We start from the raw sequence: 17,264 nt of genomic DNA, 5'->3' as shown, positions 1-17,264 counted from the left end.
TGAGCTGACCGGATGCTGTCCCCGGAGCAGCCTGTCCCTTGGGGATGCTGTCCTGCCCTCGGCGCACGCGCGTGCGCACGCACACACACACACACACACTCCTGCTTCCTGGAAGGAATGACGATCTGGATAACGCAGAACGCAGGATGCTGTGCACGTGTCCACGCCTTCATGCCCGCCCCTCCGCAGCACTGGCGCCCTACCAGTGCCCTGCACAGCCTCACGGCCCGCTCTTCTGTTGCCACGTCAGCCCACCGTGATGCTTCCTTGCAAACATTAAACACGCATCCCTCGCTTTTCACCTCCGTCCACCCGGCGCGGCGTTCAAGGCTCCGGGCTCGACCTGGGGGTGGGGTGGTGGCCGTGTGTGCGTGTGGAGGTTACAGGGTGACTATGATGAAGGGCTGAAAAGCGGTCTGCTTGTTGCCCTCCAGGTGGTGGCTACCCTGGGAACCACGTCCTGCTGCTCGTTTGATAATCTCTTAGAAGTGGGGCCCGTCTGTAAGTATCTGATTAAGTTTCCTTTTGGAAAATATTCTCAATCCACGGGGACTTTAAGTCGCCTGCCTCTTTGGGCTCTCCTCCATAATAGTAACTTAACATCATGATATAATATATTACGCAAAATATAATACAATTAAATAGTAATACAATATATTATAATAGAATATTAACATTTTATAACATATTATTAACACTGTGTTTGCAACGATGCAAACCTGGTTACGCTGAACTCCATCACCTCAGAATTTGGGCTCATTGGACGAGAGTTAAGCTTGGCTGCACCCACACAGTCTGTGTAAGAGGAAAGCTTTGTAAGCGACGTCACGGTGACATAAGACTGCAAGGTGACATCGCCCTCCTGAGGAGGAAAAACTCTTCAGACTCTCTTAGGGGGTCCTGTGCATGAAGCCACGAAAACTTTCCGTCCTTGAAGGCAGTCTCCCAGGCACGGTTTTATTCTGGCCTTTTCGGAATTCCTGAATGTAGCTGAGCAAGTTACGTAAAGTGATGGAGCAAATCAGTATGAAAAGGCTGGATTCCCCCCGAGGAGGGCGTGGGCTTCGCGTGTTTGCTGGGACGGCTCCCCTCCCCTCCCCAGCTAGAGCCCTGAGGTTTCCTCCGAGAGAGACGAGAATTTGGAGAATTCAAGGGGCGCCGTGAGTCCACGGCTGTGCCTCCAGTTTCCCTGGGGACCCAGCAGGCCCGGAGGCGGGGCGGTTCTGTGGCCAGAAGGCCTTTCCTCGGGTGGGGCATCAGCTCATGAAGCCCCCTTCTCTGTCCCCGCCAGTCCCATGGGTGGAGCCGCTGCCACGGGGTGGGGGACAGGCGGGTGGCAGGAGTCACCTGGGGGGATCAGGTGGCCGCCTAGGAGCTCGGACCGAGTGTGGCTTGTTCCAAGTGTCACACGGGCCACTCGGCCCTGGCTTACTGCGCGTCTGTGTCACCCCAGCCGGCTTCTCCGCTCTCGCCCTGGGATTCGGAGAAGATAATTAAGTGCACACGAGGCAGCAGGGAGAGAGGGCCCTGGGGCTGCGAGGGATGGGGGGCCATGGCCGGCAGGCCGGATGGCTGCGGGGCGGGCTGGCCGACTCCCCGGGCTTCTGCGTCCCCACTTAGGGCCGCTGGCCGACATCTGTCGGGGCAGCTGGCTGGAGGCGCAGGGCCGGGGCTGGGAAGGAGGGAGAGGCCAGCTGGCTCAGGGCCGTGGCCATGATGGTGGCCCCGTTAGCTGCAAACCCCGGCCAGCCGGGGCTGAGCCACAGAGCCCGTGACTCAGGTGTCGGGCTGGGAACTGGATGTCCTGGCCCGCGGCCGGCTGACGTGACCCCCAGGGCTGTGGGGTGAGAGGGCCGAGGTCCCGCCCGGCCAGGGGGACAGCAGCCAGCGGGAGGCGTCAGGTGTCCACGGCCTGCGGGGGGGACTCAGTGCCCAGCGCCCAGCGCCCAGTGCAGGCCATCCCGCTGCCCTGGGGCTCCCTCCGCTCCCAGGCCTGGTGCTAAATGCAGACGCCATCCGGGGGGGGGGGTGGGCCAGGCGAGGGCCCCCACTCCCCGCGGAACTTCATCCGTGAGGCTGCCTTTGACATTACATTTATCACCCGCGATGGACGGTGCCTTCACGGTCCATCGGCCCCGTTAACGCCCTCCCCTCCTCTGCCCCCAGTGCCTTGACCCTCACCACGTATTTCGCGTTCTCCTCCTTCGAACAGGACGGAGCTGCCCCCGTTCCCCAGGGGGGGTTAGAGTTAACCCATTAAAGCAGCTCCGCGTGGTTACTTACCCCCCGGTATTTGACCAGGAGGGGACATCCGGAGACTGTCTGCTCCAAGCTGTGGCCGCTTTAGCCAAGACACTTTCTTTTTGGTTCCTTTCAAAACTGGTCGCCAGAGAGACAGTTTTAATCGGTCCATTTTGTCCACGTGGGCAGATCAATGGAATTTTCTGGCAGGTTTTCTTGAGGAGAGGGTGAGGAACAGAAAGCAGGTGGTTGAAGGTGGGCAGGCGGAGGCGTGAAGGTGGGGCCCTGAGGACCGGGGTCCCGGGGAGCGTGGAAGGGGGAGGCAGGACGCTGGTCGGGGTGCAGCGGATGGTGCGGGGGGCCCGGCCCACGTGCTTCTGTCCAGGGGAGCCCTGCAAGGAAGCATGCAGGCAGCAGGGGCTCGAGAGGTGGGGGGCGGCCTCCGCCCTCCTGGGTGCATCTGAGAGCCCCCTTCGGGGTGGCCTTGCCTGGGTGCTGGGGGACCTCGTCCTGGGGCGTGAGGTCTGGCCTTGGGGTCTCGGTGGGGTCACTGGGACCCACGGTGTTCAGAGGGGCTGGAAGGCAGGTGGTGTGTCAGACGATCTCGTACAAGACGGGAGAGGTGGCACCCCGGCTCCCTGCCTCCCTGTGGAGGGAAAAGGAGGCCATTCAGACCCACTGTCCGAGGGATCCCACCAGGACAGCCACACGGCCGGGCGGAGCCCAGGCCCCCAAAGTCCCAAGTTCCGGGGTCCGCAGCTGCCCGCAGGTCCGATGACCCAGCCTCGCGAGCTTGCTCCTGGCTGCGGTGGCCTCTTCAGCCCCAAAGATCAAACCAAAGCAGGCTTTGCGATGCCTCCGCTGACTTTCATCGGCAGAGCTCGGAAACACTCCGCACTCCCCACAGCATCACGTGTGAGCAGCCAGCGTCACACGTGCGTGCAAAGGCGGACCGTGAATCCGCCCGTCAGCACAAATGCGTTGGCAGGCTCTGGCCCTGCGGCCCCGTAAGACAAGGACGCCCACTCCTTTGCTCAGGAACCCCCAGCTTTGTGCATTTCATGCCCGGGGGGGTGGGGATGGTCACAGAGGTCACGCCCACTTGTCACCAGATCTGTGCTCACGTCGCGCTAAGCGCGGCAGGAACGTTCTCTCGGCCGCCCCTCAAGTTCTGGGTGTGGTCTTGACGTCCATTTGCCCATGAGGAGAATGAGTTTGCAGGAGGCGGTAAGACCACACAGTGGCTGGGTGACCAGAGGCGGGGACTGCGCCCAGACGCGTCCAAATCGGGGCTCCAGAGTCAGGCGGGCTCCCTTCCCGCGGGGCCATTCCAGGGCAGCTGGGAAACAGGAATCGGCCACGAAAGAGGCAGCGGATGGTTCAGAGGGGACCAAACTTCGTGTGGCGGCGGGGAGAGAGCCGGGGGGCCTGTGTGCGGGCCTCCCTCCGGAGATGCCGTGCAAGGAGGTTAGCCGGCCGGCCGGGAGGATCGGGGCGGGTGCGATGCGGAGGGCAGGGCGGGGCGGCGTGACCGGAGGGCGATGTGGGTGGACGGGCCGGCGGGGCTGGGGCACGCTGCTCCCTAAGGCCCTGCTGGGCACGAGGGCCAGCCTTGAAAGCCAGGTTCCCCTCCCGTCCACGCGCTGGGCTGTGCCGGGCGCCCTTGGGCCAGCGACACCTGGCCTCTGCCTTCAGACCAGAGAGTCCTGTGAGGGACGCAAAAACAGGCCAGCACATGCTGCGGATGGACTGTATGTAGGAAGGTGCAGGGCTGGGGACCGGACCGGCGCTCAGACGCCGGGTGAGGGCGCCCGTCTGCCTGTCCATCCAAGAGCTCACCGGCCGCTTCTGGACTTCAGGTCGCAAGGAGGGCGTGTGGCTGCACGTGGACGCGGCCTACGCGGGCAGTGCCTTCATTTGTCCCGAGTTTCGACATCTCCTGGACGGAGTGGAGGTGAGTGTGCGCTTCCCGGGGCCGTGGGCGGGACGTGCCCTGTCATCGGTGACTTCTCCTTGTGGGGACGTGACGTTCATCTCTTTACTGCCCTGGTGTGTGTCAGCACATTATTTCCGGACCAATTTCTGTGACTCTTGGAAATTACACTTCCCTCAGACGGGGCCTGAGAACCCTCCGGGTTACCCGGCCCGTCTTCTTAAAACACACCTGACGCCGCGTCTCTTTCTCCGTCTGCACGGATCCTGGGCAGAGCTGTCACGAGACGGCAGATTTGAGCTCACAGAGCCCCGGGGGCAACATTTAGGGAGAAAAATAAAACCTTAATGCATTTCAGACGAAGCGGCAACTTGAAAACATCCAACCTGCCACCCCGTTCGATCTGGTCGACGTGACGGTCATGTTCTGACCTGACGTGTCACTTCAGCCCAGACTGAGCAAGCGGGCCCCAGTGCCTTTAAACGTCCCCTGCACGTGCAGAATCTGTAAGATGTGGCCTGCCGTGCCGACAGAAAGCACCTGCTTCCTTTGAGAAACGGCCGCCAGAGTAACCGACCGAGGCCCGGCTCCCCCAGGGGCGCAGACCAGTTAACACAGAGGTGACTTCTGGGAGATGCTCCGATGTGTTACTTCAGACCGGAGCGGGGTTTTGCTCAGGGGGCAGGAAATCCCTCCATGCCAGGGGCTCCGATCGGAAGGCCCAGGGAGGCAGACCTTGTCGGTGAGCAGGAGGAGGCTATCAATCAGAGGGAGCGGGCGGTGGCTTCGTGCCCAGAGGCAGGGGTCTTGGGAGACCCCGGCTTTAGCTGGTGTGGGGACCACGGGCGTGGCCTTGGGTTTAGATGGCCTGTTTGAGTCCTGGCCTTTCCCCAGGACTAGCCATGTCCCCTTGGGCAAATTAGCGTCCACCCCACACCTCGCAAGGTGGAATTCACCGTCACCCCTCCTTTGAAGGGTTGCGTAAGGATCCGAGGAGTTAATCACATTTAAAGGGCCTTTTAAAAGCAGCGCCTGGAGACAGAAAGGGCTGTGCGTGCATTCGGGAGAGACTGCCCCTGACGCCTCCCTCCGCCCTCTCGTCTGCCGCTGATCAATGTTCTAATGGCAAGCTGGGGTTCTTGCAAAGCTGTAATTACAGAGAAGTGGGGGTCCGAGGCACGGGATGCACAGTTCCCATTTCGGAAGGGAACAGCCCCCTTAAGGCTAATGACTGAGCGCATTCAGGCTTCCATCTCTGTCGCATCCGTCCCCTTGCTCCCCCAGTCTCTCCGTGATCACGTATCGATCACTGAACGTGCGCCCTCGTGGCTGAGAGCGAGTTATGTGGGTGTTCGGTGCAGGGACACGCGGAGGAAGTCTCTGCACCCTTTGACTGCGGTCTTGCCGGGGGTGGTGCGCGTCCCCCGGGAAGGTGTGTCCCGCCGTCTCCGGGGAGGAAGGGCAGAGCGTCCCTCGGGGACATTTGGCGTCTCCCAGGCCTGGGTCTTGGGGTAGAACTTCACGCTGTTTTCTCACCGCCCTCTTCCCTTCCCCACGAACTGACACCTTGAGTGTTCGCCCGTCACGGGGGGAGCCTGGTGGCCAGCCCTCCGTGGTGGCCGCTGGTGGGCACGGCCCCCGTGAGATCCTATCGGCGGCAGACAGGGCTTCAGGCCCCACGGTGAGTCATTTCATTTCCGCCTCCGGTCCCGATGGCCGGCTGGTCCCCTGGCCTTGCTGCTCCGCTGGGCAGATAAGGGGTCGGCAATATCCTGCTGAGCCTTCGTCTCCATCAGCGGGGAGATAACACCGCAGCTGGGCGGGGACGGAAGCCGGTGGAGCCGATCGGCCCCCAGGAGGGAACTAATTAAATTCCCAGCCCGCAAAGCCCTGCTTTCTCCTTATGTTTCCTTTTCGTTGTAACTTCCTGTCTCTTTCCTGATATCGCGTTAATGGGACCCTGCAGGGAAATGAATCTGTTCCCCCAGAGCGGGTGGCCGGCTCCGTGAACATGCAGCGTGCCCTCCTCAACCCGTCCTGGGGGTCGACATCTCTTATTTTCCTTCTTGACACTGGAACTTCCTGAGTGACCCTTGACCCCCCCAGCTGTCGGCTGTCATCACCTACTGGTTTCCTGGGAGGCGTACGATGAACGCAGAGAACGTCTCTCGGAATAAAGAAGACATTTAGACAAACAGGGAAGGATGGCGGGTCCACTCCGTCCTTGTTGGCAAAAGAACCAACCAATTGGATGAAAAGGGGGGCGACCCCGATTACCGTGGGTCAGCTGTGAAACTTGCCCTTTCGCACTGCCCGTGGCGCCACGTATATTTGGAGAACTTTGCCAGCTTGTAAAGTTCGAGGAAACAGAGCATTTCATAGGCCAAACCAGTCCATTTTCTGACGCAGCTCCTGTGAATTAAAATTGTGGTTATTGCAAATCGCCGAGTGGTTTGAAATGCGGATACACGCTGTGGGACGTCGGGCTACGCAGGTTTGAAAGGGCGTGACGTGAAGTATTAACAGCATCTCATTTCATGCGGGAAAAGTCGGATGAAGGATTTCTCTGATTACAAATGACTCGGGACCCACAGCTGCAAGGCAGGAGAGCCCCGTGACCCGGGAAGTTTGTTGCGTTGCTCCCAGGGGCTGGGCATCCTCACGGAATGACCTTTGTCAGGGTCCATCTTAAGCGAGGCTTTGAAATTCTGAATATTTTAAGTTACCCGAGATCCGTGAAATGATCCCTTGATTCCCGTGTGCCCTACACCGAATTAGGATTGAGATGTGCATAACAGGAAGGGTCCTGATGCCCTCTCATTCCAGTCCCATAGAATTATCGCCCCAAGGGCCGTCAGCTGGACAGCGGGAGAATCTGGGGGACCTCCTTCAACCTCCGTGCTCTTTTCATCACAAAAAGAATTTGATTTTCATTTTGCTCTCACCGCAAACACTCTCTGGACGTCTTCTGGGTGCCTGGGCTGTGTTCTGAGGACCGTCCACCCTGGCCCGGTGGCCTTCGTGTCCCGCAGACCTCAAGCCTGGCTCCAGTTCTGTGGGTGCCCCTCGGCAGGGCGCCTCCGAGGGGCACCCCGGGGGGACTCGGCGAGTCCTCCTCCTCTGCAGGGAGCCCGGTTACGGCTGCCCCGAGGTTGTCTCCACATTGCATCCCACTGACTTCTCTTTTGTCAGAACCACCCCCCTTGCTCAGTAGCCGGTTTCATCCCTCGGTTCCCTGGGGCCTCCACCTGGCTGGCTACAGCCACGAGTCAGTGACAGGGGCGGCAGGTGCACAGGACGGGTCCCGAGGTGTCCACGGCCATAATCACAGGCCCTCCATCCAGTCCACGGGGACCAGCAGTCGTGCCGGGGTGGGGGCAGCCCTGATTCTCCGCCTCCCTCTGTGCTTCAGCCCAGAATCACATCTGTGTTAGCTTCACGTTTCACGAGAAGGCATGACTTAAAAATGAACCCCCCCCCCAAAAAAGGCTCAGGTCGGCAGGGTGGAAACTCCGGGCGAGTTCAGAGCCCAGACCTTATCATGCATCCTCGAGCCCAAACCCCGCGGTTCCAGCTACTTCTCTTCCTAACCCTAACCCCTAACCTTGACCCTAACCCCTAACCCCAACCCTGACCCCGACCCTAACCCCTAACCCTGAGCCTGACCCTGACCCCGACCCTAACCCTAATCTGCGTGGTCCCACTGCTGTTCACCGGGGACCGCAAACTGAATGACCAGGCGGAGGCTCTCGCGTTGTAACTGCACATTCGTAACTGAAGTGTCTGCTTTTTTGCGGTGGTTGTCCGTCGGCAGTTTGCAGATTCGTTCAACTTCAACCCCCACAAGTGGCTCCTGGTGAACTTCGACTGCTCTGCCATGTGGTGAGTTTCACCAGGTGTCGATTACCCTGCAGTTTCGCTGCTCTGTAGACAGAACTGGGGCTCGGACAGGAGACGCCCCTGGGCAGGCGGGGTCCCCGGGCTGCAGGAGCACGTGGGTTCCTGCTACCGCCTGCCCTGTTGTATGCTGTCACCTGGAACAGATCATTGCAACATGCTGGCACAAGGAAAGAGAGGGCTGACAGGGACCAGCTCTGGTCTAACTTGCCTCGCGTGCACAAAAACCATGCAAAGTCATCCCGCTTGCATCCCTAATCCGCTTGCGTCTGTGTTTTCACTCTTCACTGCTTCACCAAGCTGAGTGCTTAAAAGCGTTTGCTGAGGAAAAATGAAAGTAATTCTATTTGCTAAGGTGTTCCCTGGAAATTCTCTGTAGCAGTAATGTAACCACATCGGTTACATTTAGAGCAAGAAACAGGAGTTCAAAACTTAAAGTCTGCTACACCGACGATGTGTAAGGAAGAGTGGGATGGGATTGCTCGAAACCAGTTCTTCTAAGTTTATTAGAGCGAGAAGTTGGCGAGCCACTCTTAAGAGCCGGAGGCTTTGTGTGGATTTTGTGCAAAAGCGATTGCTATGTGATTACATGAACGGCTTCCCACCTCGGTAAGGACGGCGCGGGCACCACCATTAGCCCCAGGTCACGCCAGGCACGCCAGCGATGCCCGAATGGGGCCGGTGCTTTGCCAGGCCTGGACGGACAGGAGTAAACAGATTCCAACCTGCCTGGTTTCTCCTCCCGACCCCGGGTCCCCAGCTCTCCAGACACCAGCGGGGCGTCCCCAAACGCGATTCAGTTCTGACACCCACTGCCCGGAGTTAGGTCAGACCCCACAGGTTGAGGGCTCAGTCCCACGAGGCAGTGACCGATTGTGGGTCCCGGTGGCCTGCACTTCTGTCCGCCTTGGCTGTAAAGTTGGGGGCCCCTACGGTCCCCCCGCTCCGGCAGTTTTGACAGCTGGTTAGAACAGCCCCCAACACTCAGGAAAGCGTCTTGCTTCCATTTACTGGCTTTGATAAAGGACACGAATGAGCAGCTGGTGGAAGAGGCAGGGCTGGGGCTGAGGACACAGCTTCCCCATCCCCCCGCAAGGCGTGGTTCCCTCCCAGCACGCTGGTGTGTCCGAAGCGCCCCAAATCCTGTCACTGGGGGGTTTTGTGAAGGTTTCATCGCATAGGCGTGATTGATCCAATCACTGGCCATCGGTGGCTGACTGTCTCACGTCCCTCTCCTCTTCCTGGGGGCTGAGGGGTGGGGTTCAGAGTTCTGCCCCTCTAACCAAGACGTGGTTTCCCGGGCAACCAGCCTGGACCCTGAAGCTGTCCAGGGGCCCAGCCAGCATCTCACCCGGGGAATCCGAGGTTCCAGGAGATCCGGAGATGAAAGCTATGTTGCTGCGAGGCTGGGGGAGGCGGGAGCCCGTGGGGTCGGGGAGGGCGGCCTGAGCTGAGCAGGAGCGGGTGAGCAGGAGGTGCGGCCCCACCCAAGTGCCTCCACGTTCAGCGCCTTATTCGTTCTCTGACGCCAGGGTGAAAAAGAGAACCGACCTGACCGGAGCCTTCAAGTTGGACCCCGTCTACCTGAAGCACAGCCACCAGGACTCAGGTGAGCCGCCGCCTGGCTCTCTCCGGGCTGTTTCCAGTTTTGTTTCCATCAGAGCCGCGTTCAGAGGGCCCAGGAGCCGGAGGTGGAGATGCATGTCCCCGGGGATCAGCCCTTGGGGGGTGGGTGCAGAGCGGCTCCCCGGGGGTCGCACGGTGAGGGTGCGGCTGGTAACGGTGACAGAAGCCAGGCTCAGGCACCGTCCCCTCGCCCCCCCACCCCGGGGACCCTCACAGCCCACGTGGTCTCCGTGAAAAGACCAGAAAACCCGGGGTCGCCCTCCGAGAATCGCCCTCTGTCCTGTGGGGGCCACTCCAGATACCAGCTAACCTCAAACTGCTCTGCGAAATACAACCTGGTTCTTAAAACCGGAGCTGGCATCAAACAATGCACATTTAGGGAGCAGCGGGCAAAGCTTTTCTATTAAAAAAAATGCATTTCATGTTTGAAATGCATAAAACAGTAAAAGCCTCAGAAATGATGCCAATATTCACCAAGTGTTGCTCTGGAATAATGGCGGGGTGAGTTTAAGCCAAAGTCATCTCGGTAAAGTTTATTGCCCCAGGATTTTTTTTTTTTTAACTTTCACTGCATTCTATTTTATTTTAGGCTGGCACACAGAAACCCATAGCTGAAGGGAAATATTCTGTCATGCCATAGCCCCCAAGTTTTTTCTTTTTAACATTTTTTTATTGATTTATAATCATTTTACAATGTTGTGTCAAATTCCAGTGGGGAATTTTTTTTTAAGTTTAATTTTACTCCCCTGCCCTCGGTGGTCTGACGTCTGATTCAGGAGACGACAGAAAAGAATTAGGTCTGTAATCAACCAGTGTGTCTAACATTTTTTTGTCCTCTTTCTCGTTCTTTTTTCCAGGCCTCATCACTGATTACAGAGTAAGTGGGAGACTTGTCTCGCTGACCCCCGGTCCCTGGTTATCCAGGTGCCGCCATGGGCTGTACCATCTGCTGCCTCTCGCTCCTTCCATGATCAGGCCCCACCGGAGAACACCCTCTCACCGGGCCAGGCAGTGGGCAGCTGCGCTGAGCCCCCCGAGGGCAGGTCTCAGGTTGGGACAAAATGAGCCTGCCTGTGGCCCTGGACGGCAGGGCAGGAACGCCTGCTCTCGGGCGCGATCCTTGCATCCCGCGGCCCCTCACTCTGCGCGCAGGGCGCCAGCCTCCGGGGACAGTGGCAGATGAGAGTCAGAGGGCATTAGAGGTGCTCAGACGGCAGCCTCGTAACTGGCTCCTCCAGGGGCACGTTCCTGCCTGGGGCATTTACCCCAGTCCAGCCTCAGGCTGCAGAAGAGAAGTGATGTGGGCCATGATGGAATGAGCACGCAGTTAAACTGTGCGCATTTTCGCTTCCCAGCAGAGTAATCAAGTTTACCTTGCTGTCCTTCACAGTCCGGTTTAAGCCACAGTTTGGTTTCCAGGAGGCCGACTTGGCGAGGGGTGACTTTGCAATACCGATGGCCGCGGACCTACTAGTTAGTTGAGGGGTGGCGGGGGGTGTGATAGCAGATTTTCCCCAAAGGCGAGTTGGTTTAATTTGTGCTGAGAATCTCCCAACAGCTCACAAACACACTGATAAGTAAAAGAGAGACCTGTGTGTGCAGTGGGTGGGACTCAGGCTGTCCGGAGCTGCACCTCCATCAGCCTCGAGGTGCCTGGTTTCTCACCGATAAAACAGAGACACGGACCCGAGATCCCAGCGCTGTAAAGCGAGGTGGTGCGTGAATCCGTACGGTGCCTCGTGTCACCAGCGGTGACACCGTGCGGGGTGCTTCTGAGTCTAGATGCTGGGTTCATGTTTCTCTTTGCATCTGGAGAAGTGGGGTGCCCCGCTGCATTCCACGAAAAAGCAGTGCCACCCAAGCACGCTGGGCCCCACAGGCAGGTGCCCTGGGTGGGGGTGTTATACCCCCGAGCCCCGAGGGGCATCACCTGTCTCTGGGCTCTGCTCTGCGGGGAGGGGCACCGAACGGAGGTGGAAGGAGAGTCACCCCCAGGATCCCCTTTATAAACTCTAATAGGTCACGACTCCTTAAAGCACAGGAATTGCTTAGTTAATCCTCCAAAATGCCCCAACCCTTCTGCCCTGGGCATCCTTTCTGGCTTTAGGACACCCACCACCCACCGCTGGGGAGTGTCACAGCACTGGAGAGCCAGGCAGCTGAGGAATTCAGGGAAAATTAGGGGAGGCTTCTGCACGTTGATAGATGCATCTTCTAGAGGCAACGTCTGGCAGGTCATTCCACGGTGGCCCGCGGGGCAGCAGGGGGGTCCACGTGGATCTGGAAAATGAAGCCAGGCATCACGGGGGGTGGGTTTCGCTCCCTCCTTCCTGCTTCCTGCGGGCAGAGACACCCGTGGGGGGCCACCTCCCACCCGCACTGGGTTGTAGGCTCCCTGGGGCAGGGTCACGTGTCCCGCCTTCAGACTGGTCCTCCCCGGGTGCACTCAACAAACGTCCCGGAGCTCGGCAGGGGGGACCCTCCCCACTCCACCGCTGGCTGTCAGCATCGCCACCCAGGATGCGGGGGCCTCCGGGGAGTTAACTGGAGAAACGGGCAAGGCGGGCAGGGGCCAGGGAGGAGGCCAGCCCCGCCGCGTGGGCCCCTCTCACCTGCTATTTCATGTCTTGTTTCAGCATTGGCAGCTGCCGCTGGGCCGAAGGTTCCGCTCCTTGAAAATGTGGTTTGTTTTCAGGCTGTACGGAGTCACGGGCCTGCAGGCCTACATCCGCAAGGTGATCTTGTGACCGCTGCTTATCTGGGCGACGTTCGCTGGTGGCGGGGGGACTCCTAAGCACATATAAGGGAGAGTCCGGGCCAGTGAGATTAGGGCCTTTGTAAGATGGTCAGTGCGCGATTCTGGATCTTCTAGACATGTCCGTGAAGACCCGGTTGTCACGCCAGGGCCTCCATCGCAGCGCCGGGCAGACACTTGTCCGGGCCGCAGTGGCAGCGGTGAGAACGCAGTGGGCTTTTGTCCAGGAAACCATCAGAAAGGAGAGGACGATGTGGGGGCCGGGGGAGGGGGTGGACGCCCCCCAGCCCGGCGGCTCTCAGACGTGCCCCCAGCCAGGAGCACCTGCTGACCCGGGTCTCGCGGGGTGGCTCTCAGGGACTGCTGTTTAAGCAGTGAACGGGGCAGCCGTGATGAGCGCACAAGAGGGGACCGCGGGTCCACTCCAGGCCCCACGATGCTGCTCTTATTCCTAACGGTCAAGGACACGGAGGCCGGGGCGCCCCTGGATGGACAGAGGACCCCAGGCGTCACCCCACAGTCTCTGTCCTGGCCCGCCCCTCCTGTTCAGTCCCGGGGCCGCCCCTCACCCACTGTGTGGCTGCAGGCGGGCAGGGCGGTGTCCCCAGGCCCCTCGGCTGAGCCAGTGCTTGGCGTCCATCTGCCTCACAGGGCTGCTGTGGGCATTGAAGGGCCCCCGGGGATCCGTGTAGGAAAGGAGCGTGTGCGAGCTCCTGGTAAGAGACTCTCCCTGCACACGGAGACCCTGGGCTCAGAAGCAGTGACAATCCAGCTTCCCTGGGGAGAGAAGGCGGGAAATTGACTGGTTTTTCTCGCCCTCGTGATGCCGGCTCTCAGCTCGGGACGGCGGGCTGCGATCACGCTGCTTCATGCCTCCCCCCGACCCCCCCAGGTGAGGTGCCGGCCCTGCCTCACCAGGAGCGCACAGGGGGCCAGAGCCGGGTGTGCCCGGCAGGTGCGTGAGCCCCAGCGGTCTTCGGCGCCCTCTAGTGGCGGCAGGTGTGTCGCGCCCATTGACACGGCGTTTCCATCCCACCCCGCGAGCACCAGGACTGGGGCTCGGACACCCTCTGCGCACCTGCCAGGGAGGGCTTCGCGCTGATGCCGGGCGGAGAGCCCCCAGCATGTGCGCCTAGAGCTCGGCGAGCCGGTTCTCGGCTCACACACTATTCAGATCAGCTTTGGAGCCCCATCAGGGTCCGCAAGGCAGATCAGGGGGTGGCTTCAGTGAGAGGCGGCTGTTCCTGAGCGCGGGGAGGACCGGGGTGGCCCTCACCCCGGCCGGGGGTGCCATGCAGTGATGGCCGAAGCTGCCATCGTGGGCTGCGGTGCAGACCCGGCTCACCTGAGCGATGCTGGCCACTGTCCCTCTCCTAGAAGGTTTACACACCCCTTCCCTACTTTCAGCCTCAGAGTATAAACCGTTGTTCGGCTGTGACCCCAAACGGTCCCCCGAACAGAAGGCAATGACAGCTGGTGTTTTTTCTGAAGACCTGAGCCCCTTCCTCACGGTGGCGAGTTTCTTCTCAACCTGTGTGGGAACAGCTGGGGACTTAGACGCCGGAGGAACGTGGCTCAGAGCACACAAATGAGTTACAGACGGGGCGTCTCCGAAAGTCTTCTAGGGGCTTCAGTTCTGAACTGAGCGGTGATGAGAAACTCAGACGGCCTTCCCTTCCCTTCCCCTCCAGCACGTCCAGCTGTCTCACGAGTTTGAGAGTCTTGTGCGCCAGGACCCCCGCTTTGAGATCTGCGCGGAGGTCACTCTGGGGCTGGTCTGTTTTCGGCTGAAGGTATGTTGAAGTCAATTTTAATCTCCTTCGGTTTTCTTTGAAAAGTGCCACTCATTTCCTCCATCCCGCAAAACCTGCATTAGCTCCCCAGAAACCACAGAATCCAGCCTGAATTTTCCAGTCTGCTGTTCCTGCCTCCCAGCCCAGACTTCCATGGACGGACACGCTTCTCGCTGGGGCTCAGCCCCCTGGCTGGTGTAGACCCAGCCCTAAAATGCTTGCCATGTTCCCCATCTATACGCCTTAACCACGGGACACGCTGAGGACCGGCCGTCGACAGGCTCACGGGGCCACGCGCGTGGTCCCTGGACCAGTGTTAGCATCGTCGAGGGGCATGGGAGAAGCGGGTCTTGGGGCCACCCCAGACCTGCCTCCTCTGCACCCCATGGGCCCCCCAGGTCGCGGCCACCACACGAGGGTCTGAGGAGCACTGTTCTGTGGCCCTCTGCCGTCCTGCTGCCCGAGGGGTCATGGACGTGTTTCCCCACCCATCCCACGTGTGAAGCTGTCTTGTGTGAATGAAGCTGGGTGACCGCCCTGGAGCTGGCTTTTCATCTGCATGGTCTACCTTTGCACCGGCCTCCTGGCTCACATCGCGGAGGCTGTCGGGGGGCAGGGCGAGGGGCGCATGGCATCACAGAGGAGCCGTCCTGTCCTTACCATTTCCGTCCCCGGACCTGGGGATGCGGGAACCAGCCGTGGAAACGCCTGGAAGCAGCAGACAGACAGCAGAGTCCCGACACGAGAGCTGTCGAGGGAGACGTGAGCTCCGTGCTGAGCGGAACGTGGGGAGACCTGAGGCCAGGAGGCCCCGGGGGACAAGGGGCCCCCAGACAACCGGGTGTGGCAGCTCCCTCCACGTTGGCGTTAGCAGCGAGCCTGCGTTGACTGGTTTGCCATCAAGCAGTTCCTTTGTGGTTTGTTTGCGCCGCGTGATTTTCATTTTTTAATTTTTTAACAGTTTTGCTGAGATGCGATCCGCATAACCCTGCGCTTTGTCCGCATGAAGTGTCCATTTTAGCGAATCTTAGTGCATCCACGGGGTTGTGCAGCCCTCCCCACGATCTAAATTTAGAACATCTTCATCCTCCCCAGAGAAACCCCTCACCCCAGCCCCCACCCTCAGGCGCGCCCATCTGCTTTCTGTCCCTACGAATCCGTCCACTCTGGACGTGGAAACGGAACTGTCAGTGCGTTGCCTTTTGAGGTTGCCTGCTCTCGCTTAGCATGATGTCGTCCACGTCAAGAGTTTTTCTCCTTACGCTTTACTCCAGCGCCAAAGCCACCTCTGTGGGTCCCTGCCCTCTCTTCTCCTGGGGGCTTTTCTGCCAACAAAACATTCCCGCTGTGAAATGTTACTTTGTACGTCTATCCCGTGAATCCGATGGCCCAGGGCGCTGATGGCCCACGTCTTCTGTCTCGTAGTCATCTGATGCTTCGTGCCGGCTCTCCCTCCTGGATGATGTCAGGCCCTCTGCATCACCGACGGCTACAATGTAGGCGTGGTCTTTATTTAACCCCCAGCCACGTCACCCAGCTCCTCCCCACACCCGCTCTGCACCTGCTCAGCCCGTCTCTGTCGCTGCTCCCGTCCCTCCATCTCGGGCTGCTCTCTGTGTGTCCTCTTTGCCTCTGCTTCACAGAAGGCAGCTCGTGTCCAGTGCACTTGACACGGCAGGCAGGTGTTCCCTAACGGGCCTTCACCTCCGGCACTCTGCTCGGTCCCCCTGGTGGACGTCCACCCTTGGCAGCTGCCTCCCTTCCTTCTCATCCGTGAAGGGGACAAGCTCTGTCGAGACCCGGTCCCCATCGGCAGTTTCAGAGTGGCCTTTGGCCCATTCGCCGTCCACGGGGCACCCGTAGGAACCCCACGCAGGCCCTCTGCCAGCGGCCGGGAGGTTCTGCACGGATGTAAGGCCAGTGTCCAGCCCCCGGCAGGACAGGACTGTTCTCAAGACACAGAAAGGATGCCGTCAGTACAATCTCATGAGGGTCCTGTAACTGAGGATGCTGGGCCGCACTTCTGGGCCCTTCTGCGTCCAACTATCAGGCACTTGGGGGGTGCAGTCCTGGCCTGGAAAGAGTGGAGACCCAGGGGAGTGGAGGGAGGGAGGAGAGGAACCGGATTGAGCACTGGGGACGCAGCACCCGGCAGGGGAGGGATGGCTTCCCAGGTCCCGGCCAAGGCAGGTGGGGTGCTCCCTCCTCTGGGGGGGTGCATGTCATGATGCGCACGCGCGCGTGTGTGTGTGTGTGTCTAAGTCCGTCCCGCAGATCTGAGCCCGGCCCCTCTCTCCCCACCGCTTCAGGGCCCCAACAGCCAGAACGAAGCTCTTCTGGAGAGAATTAACAGTGCCAGAAGAATCCACCTGGTGCCCTGCCGCCTGCGAGACCAGTTCGTGCTGCGGTTTGCCATCTGCTCCCGCACGGTGGAGTCGGCCCACGTGCGGCTGGCCTGGGAGCACATCCGGGGGCTGGCGGCCGAGCTGCTGGGGGCCGAGAAGGAGTGAGGGTGGCCGGCAGGTGAGCCTCGCTGCGGGGCCCCAGGTCCTCATCCACGAGGCCGGCGGGGGGGGGTGGTGTGTGTATGTGGGGGCACACCCGCTCTGAGAGATACTCAAACCAAGACCGCATCAGGCAAGCACTCCAGGTGAACAGTCTGCAACCCTGTGTGCACGCCTCCCATGTGCCCTTCCCATGTGCCCAGGACAACCCAGAGAGACCGCAGCTCCAAAAAATGACAGGTTTTGTGGAGCCACGATACCTGCTATCAATGCAAAACGTAGGGGGAAAAAAAAGGATTTAATTTTGTTTTAAATGTAGGACACAACACTAAATCATAATCCACCTGCACTGCCTCTGCCAGTTTTATCAGTGATGAGCTTTTTCGTCCTTTGGTTTTCCCTTGTGCTTAAAGTTACTGCATCAAATCCACGTGGTCATAGTTCTGCGAAGAACTCTGTGTTTTGCAGAGGAGAGAAAACTGGGCCCAGATTCTAGCTGACATTCATAAAAATGG

At 59.7% G+C, this 17,264-nt stretch overlaps 1 protein-coding gene across 1 annotated transcript in view; it reads left to right on the top strand.

Annotated features, from left to right (window-relative positions):
- Positions 1 to 17,264, top strand: part of DDC (dopa decarboxylase) — a 42,012-nt gene that overhangs the window by 24,092 nt on the left and 656 nt on the right. The window contains exons 7-14 of the mRNA XM_031671089.2: positions 435 to 501; positions 4,101 to 4,195; positions 7,989 to 8,056; positions 9,604 to 9,680; positions 10,555 to 10,574; positions 12,334 to 12,432; positions 14,144 to 14,245; positions 16,555 to 16,768. Coding sequence (XP_031526949.2) covers positions 435 to 501; positions 4,101 to 4,195; positions 7,989 to 8,056; positions 9,604 to 9,680; positions 10,555 to 10,574; positions 12,334 to 12,432; positions 14,144 to 14,245; positions 16,555 to 16,755 — 729 coding nt within the window. The 3' untranslated portion in view covers positions 16,756 to 16,768. The remainder of the gene's footprint in view (positions 1 to 434; positions 502 to 4,100; positions 4,196 to 7,988; positions 8,057 to 9,603; positions 9,681 to 10,554; positions 10,575 to 12,333; positions 12,433 to 14,143; positions 14,246 to 16,554; positions 16,769 to 17,264) is intronic.

Source organism: Vicugna pacos, chromosome 36, assembly GCF_048564905.1.
Source record: "Vicugna pacos chromosome 36, VicPac4, whole genome shotgun sequence".
NCBI lineage: Eukaryota > Metazoa > Chordata > Mammalia > Artiodactyla > Camelidae > Vicugna > Vicugna pacos.
Note: the sequence above shows the minus strand (reverse complement) of the source record. Positions and strands in the feature narration are given on the sequence as shown.